This window comes from Meles meles, chromosome 18, assembly GCF_922984935.1.
Source record: "Meles meles chromosome 18, mMelMel3.1 paternal haplotype, whole genome shotgun sequence".
Classification (NCBI taxonomy): Eukaryota; Metazoa; Chordata; class Mammalia; order Carnivora; family Mustelidae; genus Meles; species Meles meles.
In genome coordinates this window covers 42,914,673-42,927,565 of record NC_060083.1, presented here as the reverse complement: position 1 = coordinate 42,927,565, position 12,893 = coordinate 42,914,673, and the positions used below count along the sequence as shown (strand labels likewise).

At 37.6% G+C, this 12,893-nt stretch overlaps 1 protein-coding gene across 2 annotated transcripts; it reads left to right on the top strand.

The window, feature by feature from the left end:
* Positions 1–1,553: 1,553 nt before the first annotated feature.
* On the top strand, positions 1,554–10,787 carry KRT222 (keratin 222). Of its 2 annotated transcripts, none has more exons than XM_045985628.1 (6): positions 1,554–1,721; positions 5,246–5,374; positions 6,102–6,322; positions 7,878–7,954; positions 8,132–8,267; positions 8,671–10,787. In XM_045985628.1, exons 1-6 carry the CDS (start codon positions 1,626–1,628, stop codon positions 8,897–8,899), a joined length of 888 nt encoding a protein of 295 aa, XP_045841584.1. In that variant the 5' UTR covers positions 1,554–1,625; the 3' UTR covers positions 8,900–10,787. The 2 variants fall into 2 exon arrangements, with proteins under 2 accessions (XP_045841584.1, XP_045841585.1); XM_045985629.1 differs by having other exon boundaries at positions 1,718–1,803.
* Positions 10,788–12,893: the final 2,106 nt, after the last annotated feature.

Below are 12,893 nucleotides of genomic sequence, written 5' to 3'. Positions count from 1 at the left end.
TCCAGGACTCTGGGATCATGACCTGGGCCGAAGGAAGAGGCTATAACCCACTGAGCCACCCAGGTGCCCCTAGTCAGAGCTTTTGTACCAGGCTACCACATAGGTCTCTGCCTCATGGATTGGCTATCCTTCGGTCAAGTGTTCATCTCTAGACCAATCATTTGTGGCTGATGGGGAGGGTGGAGGAGGCATGGGTCAGGTTAAACAGAGGACAAGAATGACCAGAACCTCTCCTCTCTGAAGGGTCAATGGATAGCCAGCTTTGTTTACAAGGGACTGTAGGAATCCCCAGCACAGACTGGCCTGGCCAGCAGTGAATTAATTCAGAAATTAAAAGAACACAATGCACATTCAAAGGTCCTGTGAGCACTAGAGCCAAGGATTGATTATTTCCTGAACTACTCTTTGGATACAATTCCAGTCAAGCCATTCTACAAATAACAATGACGATAGATTTTTCTCCAGAATATTTTAGTCACTTCCAATAGCCAGCTGGCCAGAGTAAACAAGGAATTTATGTGGGGAGAGAGAGAATGCAGAGGCCGATGGGGCAATATATGGGATACAGTGAAGCAGTCATAGTTCCAGTCCCAACGATGCCATGACGTAGCCCTAGGACCTTGAGCAAGACGCTCAACCCCTCCAGCCTCAGGCTTGTCACCTTTTCAGACTACAAAGTGACAGGGATTGTGAAGTTTAGACGGAATGATAGACGTAAAGATGCTTTTTAAAGTTAGGAGGGCTGTGCAAATGTTACGTGAGTTGTCATTTACTATACGTTTACTAACAAAGGAGTAACCCCTACAGTGAGTCTTCCCCAGTGAAGACGCCCTGAACACGGACTATCTGGTTGTATTTCTTCAACTTTGTTAAAGTATTGGAAATGTTAACTCTCAGCTCTCACGGCTTATTAGCACTTACCTCCAGCTGCCGCTTCCTCTGGGTATGCCTTCAGGAACCCACCTCAAGACATCAAACTGTGCCATGGGACCAGCAGCCTGCCATGAGCCACACAGTATGCATTTGAGAGAAATAGTCAGTCCCATGGCTAATGAAAACTGTCAGCTTCATCTGATGGTAACTTTTCCCAATTCCTGTCCGAATATTCGAGATTTATGACATCTTCTAATGCCCCACCACAACATCTCTGTTTAAATAATCCAAATGGCAAGAAAAACGATAAAAGAAAATTTTAGCTATCATGTTTTCAGCCCTCGTTAATTGCCATGCAGAATCCTGGGGGGAAACAAAATACAATTTTCTTCACCTTATTCCCTATTTCCTTTACACCCAAGGTAAGTGGACACCCCTACCCCCACCCCCACCCCTCAAACGCTCAATTTTACGGAGAACCAATTCAGAAATGCTGAGGAGGTCTTCCTTTTCCTGTTCTTTCATGGAAAGTCTGAGGCTTCTACTCTACCAAGGACAGCAGGAGAAAAGGATCTGCCTATTTGCATAACTGATTGGAAGCACGGGGATTTCGGTGCTTCTGAAAAAGGGAGCTCTGCGTCTTTAAGGCTCCGCGGAGCTCGGTCTCTGCTCGACGCAGACAGACCAGCTCTGCCGCAGCGACTCATCCTATCGATAAGGTTCACTTAGCCAAGGTGGAGGATGGGAAAAGAATGGAGCTGTCCCAGCTACTCAATGAGATCAGGGCAAACTATGAAAAGCTCCTCACGAGAAATCAGATAGAGACCGTGCTCTCAACAAGGATCCAGGTAATGATTTCATACAGACAGGCACCTTCCAGGATAAGGAGACAATCCCTGTCTATCCAATTCCTGTCCCGGCCTCTCTGAGGTACAGTATTTCCTTTTCAATGCAGCGTCTACTGGGGAAGGAATTTAGGTTTTACCGCGATGTGACTGGGACCACAGGGGGAAACGCTGGGATTATACTGTTATGTGGCCATTTGATTCATGTCAATTGATGATTTTTACATCAGTGGTGAGGTTCCTATCATTAACAAAACATGGGGCCAACATGCAATAAAATGGGGCACTCTAACCTCTTTTAGCCATCCTTCAGGAAGGAGGCATTTCAAATACCCTTCAAGATATTACAGAGTTATTTATAGAGAATGTTTCAATAACATCTTTAAAATGGCAAGCTTTATGGTACCATGTATTAGCTTGCTCACTTCGTAGAGATAAAACGAAGTAAAATATTTCTGAAAGGTTTCTGTCATCAGTTTTATGCCAGATTGTTATAAATAGAAATTATCTAAGTATGTGAACATAGCATTCAGAAACAGTGATATAAATTGGGAGAATCAAAATCCCCCAAATTGATACTGACTCTCCACTTACAGATTTTTGCTTGTGTACGACAAGATGAGAAATGTTTATTTCCAGTACAAGTCATGATATATTTAAGTATTAAAAAGAGGGAGAGCCCAGTTGAATAAAGGCTAAATCCTAATTTCATAGACTTACTTTGTTTTAAAGTGACAACACATTTAGCAATTAATTAAGATCTCAAACATTTAAATAAATGCACAAACAAATATTTTAGAAAGAAGATTTAAAAATTCAGGGTTGGATTTTGGGTTTTGGGGTTGTTTTACCTATTGTATCTAAGTTCAAATTCTACTCCAGACACCCAAGTACAGCAAAGAGTGAACTTAAGAACAATCACCAAAAGTGGAAAAATGTTTCTAGGAAATCATAGGACTTTATTTCATTAGCAATTCATTTTTGGTGACAATGTAAATTTCACCTCTAGGTAATATTTTCATTCTTCACAAAGAATGATCAATATCCTAGATCAAGCAAAGTCACTGGGATATTTAAGTATTGAAATAGTTCACTCACCTTTTGCAAAGAGAAAGGAAAAAATTACTAGATGATAATTTCTGAAAATTATAAGCCAAATAAACATTTTATTTGACCATGGTACCAATGCAAGTTATTTAGTTTGTAAGTCACAATGCCAAAATTAGCAAATTAAAGGGAAAAGGCAAGACTACAGTAAGTTTTGTTTAGGGTCTTTTTAACGTATATCTACTTTAGAAGTTTGTTGTTGTTGTGTTGTTTTTTTTTTCCCAAAGAATTCAGAAAGTCAGAATAAATTCCGGGAAGCCTGATTCATTATTATAAAATGAAGAAACATAAGCTTTTCATGATTTATTGTTGTAGAACAAAGTACCCCCAAATTTAGTGAATTAAAACAACCATGGCATTCTCTCTCATGATTCTGTGGGTTGACTAGGTTCAGTGGGGGTGATTCTTCCGCTGTGCATGACATTGGCTGAGACTGTAATCATCTTGGGGCACAGCTGGGCTGGGACATCCAAGGTGGCTCACTCCCATGTCTGGCGCCTTGGCAGGGGATTTTTGGAAGGCCAGCTCAGCTGAGACAATTGGGTCTGTTTCTCTCTCTCTGGGTCCCCTCAGGGTCTCTCTCCATCTGGCCTCTCTGCAATCTCTCCAGCCAGGTATCCAAACTTCTTAACATGTTGGCCCAAGGCTCTCCAAAAGCACAGGAGTGCAAGCTGTCAGGGCTTCCTGAGGTTTAGGGCTATAGCTGGCACTTCTGCCACATTCTGCTGGCTAAAGCAAGACAGAAGGTCCACCCAGGTTTGGTACGGAAGGGGACCACACAAGAACATGAATTTGGGGAGGGGTGGGTCATTGGGGACCGTCTTCAACATCTAGCTACCACATAAATGTAGCTGCTGTTTCCATACACAAAATCCGAAAGACCAGCAGATACAAGCATTCTTATGCTCTCCTATTTCCTACATTCTTGACATTCTCTTTTGTAGCTGCTCTGCTGTGTTACTGTTTAACTTTGCCAACTTAACACTAAGAAAAAGTGATACAACAAACCAAGAGATGTATGAATTTTGTTCTTTAATGCCTTGCCCTAAACTTTGTTTGTGAACTTTTATTTACTGCAGTGCTTTCTTTTTTTTTTTAAGATTTTATTTATTTATTTGGGGCGCCTGGGTGGCTCAGTGGGTTAAGCCGCTGCCTTCGGCTCAGGTCATGATCTCAGGGTCCTGGGATTGAGCCCCGCATCGGGCTCTCTGCTCGGCAGGGAGCCTGCTTCCCTCTCTCTCTCTCTCTCTGCCTGCCTCTCTGCCTACTTGTGATCTCTCTCTGTCAAATAAATAAATAAAATATTAAAAAAAAAAGATTTTATTTATTTATTTGACAGACAGAGATCGCAAGTAGACAGGGGGGTGGTGAGCAGGCTCCCTGCTGAGCAGAGTGCTGGATGCCACTGGAGCCCAGGACCCTGGGATCATGACCTGAGCTGAAGGCAGAGGCTTAACCCAATGAGCCACCCAGGCACCCCAACAGTGCTTTAAAAAAAAACAAAACAAAAAAAACTATCGTACCATCAAATTAAAATTTGTTATTGCAAAATGCATTTTAATAAAAGAATTAATAAGTTGTAATTTTTGCTACAAAATACTACAATCAATTCCATACATTGCCCCTGCTGCTCTTGGGGCCAAATGTTGAGAATTCTGTCAAAGGATACTTTCATTTGATTTGAACATCAGCATAAGAACATTCAAAGCCAAATATAACATATTCCACTTGTTATTTAATATGATGACATTTAGAAAACAATCTTTAAAGGTGTAATTTTGGCTACTTCCCCAGATACCCAAGATTAACATGCTTTCCAAAAAGATCATTTAAATAAGGTAAATCGACTGTGGGTTCTCCTTCTACGGAAGTCATTTTAGAGCCTCTAATGCCTATGATAACCTCATTCTCTAAATTATTCATAATATAACTTCCCAGCAGTATTTAATCTCTGTCCATATGCCCAGTTCCAGAATTGATCGGTTTCAGACACATAACTTTATCTGCTTTTACAAAGCAGCCTACAAGAAAATACAGGGGGAAATAATAGCTGTGTTTCAATCCATCTTCCTCATAAGGCCATAAATAATAGAAAGTTAAGAATCAGAGGCCTCAAACTTAGATCCTCCAAAATGTTACTTTTCATTTAAATAGATGTATTTTTCTCTGCATTTCATAGATTGTCATAGTAGGGAGAGGTGCCTGAGGTTCATTTTATATCTCAGAACACTGAAGCAATTCACTTGCTCCCACATCTGACTAATGAGTAACTAAGCCCTGGGACGCACTTTTGAAATTTAACAGTTTAAAGAAAAAATGATGAGACGCCTATGCTGTGTTTCTAGGATGACTTTTAAAGGTCTCATTTTCAAGAGTGCTCTTTGTTTCTGTTATTCTTGTGGCTGGTGGCTTTCTTAAAGCTAGAAGAAGATATGAGCAAAAAAATGGACAAAGATGAAGAGGATTTAAAGGCAGCTCGAGCAGAACTCAAGGAAGCGCGACGCCAGTGGCACCACCTGCAAGTGGAAATTGAGTCTCTCCAGGCGGTGGTGAGAATGAGCTCTAAAGAGACTGGCCCACTGAGTCCCCAGACATTTGTTGATTAAAGAGAGAAAGAGAAAAAGGAATAATTCCCATTACCTTACAGCGAGAAACTTGAAAAGCAAGGCCACACAATTCTATCCCTGGCCCTAGTTCAACTAAACCTCCCCCCCTCCCCAATAATGGCCATGGCTATTCTCAGTTCATTCAAGGTCTAGTTCATGGCTATAAAAAGGAAGTAATCCTTTCATATCATCCTAGGGTTCTCTAATTGCTGCAGTGGGAGAATATAGCCTTTATGGGGGAGGGGGCCGAGGGGGGCGGGGAGGGAATCTTCTATCTCCACGCCTAAAATTTCTAATAGTAAAAAATATTTAAATACCTTCCTAAAATGCCTTTTCTAAGCAGCCTGCTCTGCTTTAACATTCAATATTCTATATTTCCAATTTTTAAAAAGCCAAATACGTCAGAGCAGTTACATCGCAGATTTGGGGGGGGGGGGGGCATAAGAATTATCACGGGATTCCTTTGAAATAGTAAACTCTCTAGCTATCTAGATATAAGTTTTTTTTCATTTGAGTCCTCCACAAAGTTGTAAGAAAACATCTTTTGCGTAAGTGACATACCATTATGGCAAACTTTGGAAGAACACGATAGAATGGAGACATTGTAAATCAGATCTCCGCAGCACGTTTTCTTTCACTGATTTCACTGATGAAGGTCTATATAAAACAGGAAAGGGGTCTTGAAAACTCCCTACACGCCAGTGAGCAACATTACCAGATGCAGCTGCAAGATCTAGAGGCCGTGATTGAAGGACTAGAAAAAGAGCTGCAGGAAGTAAGGCGGGGCATTGAAAAGCAGCTTCAAGAGCACGAGATGCTTCTCAACACGAAGATGAGGCTAGAACAAGAAATCGCCACTTATCGCCGCCTCCTAGAAAAGGAAGAAATCAGGTACCTAATTCCACATACAGTCGTTAATGGCAAGTGACCAGAAATACAGAGCTGCTGTCTTTGTTGAGGTAGAGAAATTACGTCTAAAGAGCCATCATCAGCATGGCATGCTCCCTGGGTTCCTACAGCAAAATAGGATTAGTAGACATTGTAGAGAATATGTGGAAGAACTAGTTCCAGCCTCCCCAAGTTATGAGCAGAATGGCCAAGGTCAGGGACAGTAGCTACAACAAAGAGCCCTTCACGCCTACAGTGAAATGTAAATAATTCTCAATCACGACAAGAATGACCTTTCTGGACTTGCTCACTTTCCTTGTCATTCATCTCTTTTAGAATTAGTTAGTGCCTTCTATGGACCACCCACAAAGAAACTTGGAAAATGCACATATTATCACATCCCCCCACCCAGGGCCCACTCCCACCACAGATCAAAAACCAAAATTAATAATTTAGTTCTGAATACATGATTTAAAAGACTTCCAGATTTCTAGATGACAAAAGTATCAAAATATCACAAAAGAGGAATTCTTACTAATTCAGTTTCATAATCGGCAATCACTTAAAAGGTCACATGGCTTTGAGCACAGGACACCCTCCAATTTTCCATGTTCTCATAGAAAGAACCTTTATTCTTGCTTGCTCCAGAATTCTAAGTCTTCTATAAAATTAGATGAAACTGCTTTAACCTATAATAAGTTTTGACATTTACTAAAGCTTTGAAAAACATGGATTAAATTCAAAATATAGCACTTACTAGCTGAGTGACACCAGGCAAGTTACCAAACCTCTCTGTGCCTCAGTTTTTTCATCCATAAAATGGGAATGATACTACCCACCTCATAGGATTCCTGTGAGCATTAAATAGATTGTAAAGTGTTTAAAACAGTGGTATGTTAATATACACACACATATAATTTGTTGTTAAATAAAATAAGTGGTTGTGGATTTTATTTAATGCCTATTCACTGAAGATGTTGAAAAAGTGGTCTTTAATATTCCTTTAATACAATTTTTTAAATGTTCACTACGCTATATTTAAGATATACAAGAAAGTATCAAGAATGTTATAAACTTCATGTACACACTTTCCCCAGCTTGAGAAGTGAAATATTTGTGGTGTTGTTGAGTCTCCCTACCCCCACTCCAGGCACCAACCCTATCCCAAACCCCCATTCTCTTTCTTAGTCTAACCTGGCTCCTGAATCTGATGCTTATTAGCCTTAAACATTCCTTTCTACTAATATGTGTATATATATATATATATATATATATATATATATATATATCCCTGAACAAAATAGGAAATTGTTTTGCCTATTATTTTAACCTTTATAAAATTAGCTACAAATTACTTTTCTTTTTCCACTCAGTGTTATACTTAGGAGATTCATCCATAAAGAAACAGTGTACCCTTAGTTCATTTATTTTCATTGTTAAATAGAATTTCCATTGTACGAATACACTACATTTTATCCATTCTCTTACTGGTGAGCATTTGTTTCAATTATATGCTAATACAGTGTTGCTTCTATAATATAATTCTTTCCAATTTCAGATATTATGGTCGTATCCAAGGTGAGAAAAAAGAACAAAAACCTTCGACAAGTAGAGTTGGTTTTGTTTTACCTTCAGGTGAGTTTCTGATAAAAGTAAACAAACTTAAAAAATAAAGTGCCATTTATAAGGATTATAACTAAATACTATAAAGTAGCAAAAACAAGCAACATTTGAATGAAGTTTGACATATGAATCAACTGTGACTAGTACTACAACACTGTGGTTTAACGTTTCACGATAACATTTTCACAGCCATTATAAATGAAATATCTTTTTCAACAAAACTCCCACAAAAGTATGAGAACGAAAAAGTGGAAACAGTGACCAAACAGGCAATACTAAATGGAAATATTGTGAAGGAGAGCACTGAGGCTCGTGGCACTATTCAGTAAGTAAAATAACGTCGACTAATAATAATAAACACATGCAAACTTCAGTAATCTTTGTGTGTTTCCAAACATAACTTTAATATGCTATTTTTAAAAATCTGACATGAGTAAATATATTTAAACAAAACTCAGATATAGGAGTACTCAATCCTTAATTCACCATTTTTCCAAAAACATAATCAAAACATGAAAATTCCATAGAATTCCTTGGAAATTATACCTGTGTGACTTTTAAAGTGTGTAAATTATAAACTCCACAATGTAAATTGTGAGTTATAATTCAAAATGTGTCAATTATGAATTACATTAATTTCTTGATTTCTTTTTCATATGGAATCCATATTACATATTTTTAATAGATCCATACTTCTTCATATGGAAAGGTTTATTGTATCATTTCAGGACAGAGAAAGTGGATGAAGTTATTAAAGAATGGGAAGGCTCCTTCTTTAAAGATAACCCTCGATTAAGGAAAAAATCGGTTTCTCTTCGATTTGATCTTCATTTAGCAGCCACTGATGAAGGGTGTTTACAGACTAAGCAGGATAATCTACCAGATATAGAAGTCAGGCTTATCATGAGAAGATCATGCAGTATCCCCTCTATCAAACCTCCATCAGCAGCTAATTAACCCAACGACAGTACTTGATTTGAAAATGACATTAGGGTGGAACAAGGTGGGCCGTGCCGACTGCATTCTGTCCCAAAATGTAAGTTATTAAGTATATATGCAATGATTAATGTGTGATTCTCTTCAGAAAACAAACAGGAAGGGACACAATTTCTCTGAATCTAATTATGGATGCATTCTTTGAAGAGGAGGAGCTTCAGAATAAAATCAGAAATTCAGTATGGTTTCTATTTTGTTTACTCCAAACAGTGTTCTTTTCCTCTTGAAATTTTATCAGAGACTATAAGCATTAAGGTGGCTTGGTTAAAAGTCTTTGAAATTTCACTCAGTGGCTGAGTATTCTAAGGAAAAGGAACAATTTGTTTAAGTATGATTGTATTATACTAAGAATCACACTGACTTATTCATCATTATTCCATGACTGGTTATAGCTAAAAAGATTTTTCTACTTAAAAAAGAAAGCAATTGTAAACAAACTTTAAAAGAGGATTCACTATAGTCACATAACCAAAAAAAAATTTTTTTTTCTTTTTTTTGAGACAATCATTTGCATACTTAGAAAAATAACAGAGCTACTTTCCACAAGCACTTCCAAACAAACTATAGAACACACCCCTGGCTAATCTGATGATTAAATAAATTTAAATTAATCTTCATCCAAAAGCTTTTTGTAATATGATCTGATATCCGAAGAGTTGCTTTATTCAAGGAACTTTAAGGTTGTGTCCTCCCCAACAAAAATCAGAAGGCCAGTGGCACAAACAAAAGATGAAAATCTTGTTGCTACCATTACTAGAATAGAGTTCTCTAATCTCGCCATCCCAACTTTTCCTTCTGTAAAATTAAATGTGACTAATTTGAATATTCAATGTGAGCATTAGGTAAGATACTAGGTAAAAGTATTATAAATATTTCTTGCAATCATTTATGTGAGTTAAGAGAACAATATTGTTATCTAAGTGATAAGTATTTGCAGGATTTCCATTTTTAAATTGTTCAAACTGTAATAAATACGGACAGAAAATCTATTTGTGAATAAGCCAAGTATTGTTGCAAAGTTTTTTAAACAACTTAATTTGTTTAATACAGGCAAATTTATTTATTTTAAGACCTTAAATAATAAATACCTGTTTTAAAACATTAGAAATTTATAGGCTGTCACTTTTTTTCTAAGCAAAAAAAAAAAAAATGTTGAGTACAACTCACCATACTTTTTCCCAGCTAAAGTATCATCAAAGGGCTACAGCTCAGTTAGCTTTTTCATTACCAGTCTTTGCAATCTTTCTCTCTCTCATTTCACTCAAAACAAAATATATATTTTAACCAGGAGAAAATTGTGTTAAATCATCTTTAACATAATACAGGGATATAAAATTTTAAAATTTTCTTTTTCAATTACCTTTAGATTCCTTTTAGCCTCTCTTATTCTATTTAGCAAAAGGGATGATTTTGTTTTGTCAAGGATACAATAGCATGTTAAATGCTTATTCTTGTGTAAGCATCTGTCCTAAAATACATCTTATACAGTGTTTTCATTCAATATTAGTTAAATGCTATGCTAACTAACTTCATTAATGCTTTGAAAAATGCAATCATATAAACTATTGTACTAAAGTCACTGTACTAAGCAACAGTAATCATAATAAAACAATATCTACTATAATCTACATGCAGTGTTCAGAACAGTACTGGGCATCATGAATGTAACTGCTTGTTATAGTAATTCCGCTATGCAGCTCTTGTGTGTATAACATGTACATTTTAAAATACAGTACTTGAATTTATTTAAAAAAATATTTGTTTTGGGGCATTTTAAATTGGGATATGAATTTACCAAAGTAAATGATACCACTACAATAAAAAAAAAAAACCTGAAACATGAACTCCACAGCTGCATTTTATTTGAGTTTGATACATTGTATTGTGTTTAATTGTTCCAATATTGTTAGTTTCCTTGGGGAATAACACTACAACCATAGACAGATAATAGTTTTTATACTTTTTTTGCAAAAGAAAAGTTAAGAATGGTACAGTTTAATAAATGGTATATTCTAATTAAGAGAATCAAAACAATCCCATAACCCTGGGAAAAGTATATTAGCCAAAATTTGCTAAGTGTTTATTCTGCTCCTGGCACTGTCCTGAGCAAGCTCATACATGTTCTCTAATCCTGACAGCTGGGCTACAAGATTCTATCCTCATTTTATGGATGAATAGAAATTTTCTTCAGTCTGATTTTTGTGTATGTTAACATACAAATACAAAAGCAAAGAGTAATTCCAGTTACTAACAATTTTATAGGATCCTAGCCCAGGGGCCGCCTCTAATTCCCCATGTGAGCAGGAAGGAATCACTGGAGTCCCCCCAGGCCTCAATTACACACTTGAAAACAACAGGAAATGCAGTTCCTGGTAATATTCCTACCCTACCTACATCACAGAGTTGTTTGAAATAATATACACATGAAAATATTTTCAAAGCACTACTCAAATATATGGTACCATTTGAATGAAAATTGTCATTGGGAATTTGTGAGAACAATCATAGCTGACGATGATTAATAGTTCAAAACACAACAGTAAAGAAAATTTTCAGATTCTTCAATTGCTGCCAGACGAATTATCCTTTCCCAGGAAGTTGCCTAATTGGAGCTGTTCTACCACAATAGTTTTGAAAGTACAAAAACGTTCTCTTAAAAAAAAAAAATGCTTAAATTTAATTTGAAAGTTTCAAGTAGAAACGTATTATGGGACATGGGGCCAAAATTAAACTTTAGTTAAATAACACGTATACACACATTATTCAAATGTGTGTACACATAAAATCAAGGTGTATGCACAGAGAATTTGCTTCTGTGTCTATAAATTAGGGCCAGCATGGCCCCACAGATTGTTAATAGATGGACATACTACAGATACTTTTTTTTTTTAAGATTTTATTTATTTGACAGAGAAAGACAGAGCAAGAGAGGGAACACAAGAAGGGGAGCAGGAGAAGTGGGAGAGGGAGAAGCAGGCTTCCTGCCAAGCAGAGAGTCCAATGCAGGGCTCTATCCCAAGATACTGAAAGCCAGATGCTTAATGACTAAGCCACCCAGGTGCCCCTACAGATACAGATTTTAAAGGAAAGTATACATGCGATCAGTACAAGCCTTTTCCTGTTTCCCTCATCCACTTAGACCCTAGGCCAAGACTGGCAAACGTGCTCTGTAAAAGCCCACATAACAAATATTGTAGGCTTTCCAGGGCATATGATTGCTGTAAAAACTATACAACTCTGTCCTTATAGCTGAAAGCAAGTGTAAATAATATGGAAACACATAGGCATGTTGTGTCCTAACTATAAAAACAGGAGGCAGCTTAGATTGGGTCTGCAGCAGTCCCAATCCCACATATTTGCTCATACCTGCCCTAGACCCTCAAATAAGGTCTGTGGATGCTAGACCACACCCCCAGATTCTCCAGGACCATCGTGTTTTCATCCTTTCCCACACCATGTGTCAAAGCTCACGTCCCAAATCCCCAAGGCATTTTGCAGGCAAGGGGGAAGTTTGTAAAAGCAAACGATACTTTGTCAAATTCTACAAAACACTGTGAATTACTCTATCCTGGAAATCTACTGGGCTTCAATGTCTCACAGATATTTCTAGCGATAGAAACTGAATACCCATAACTTCTGCTTTCACAGAAACAGCTGAGAAAATTAACCTATTTCACGATTTTGCCTATAACCAGGCTTTTATAAACTATTTAGCCCAAGGAGAACTCTATCATCCCTTTCCTTATTTTAAGGGGGGGAAAATCCATTTAAGGGGCACTTGGGTGGTACAGTGAGCTAAGTGTCTAACTTTTGATTTCAGCTCAGGTCATGATCTCAGGGTCCTGGAATGGAGCCCAGCCTCAAGCTCTGTGCTTAGCACATTGTCTTCTTGAAATTCTCTCTTCTCCCTCTGCCCCTCCTGCTCAATATCTCTCTCTAAAATAAATGAACAAAC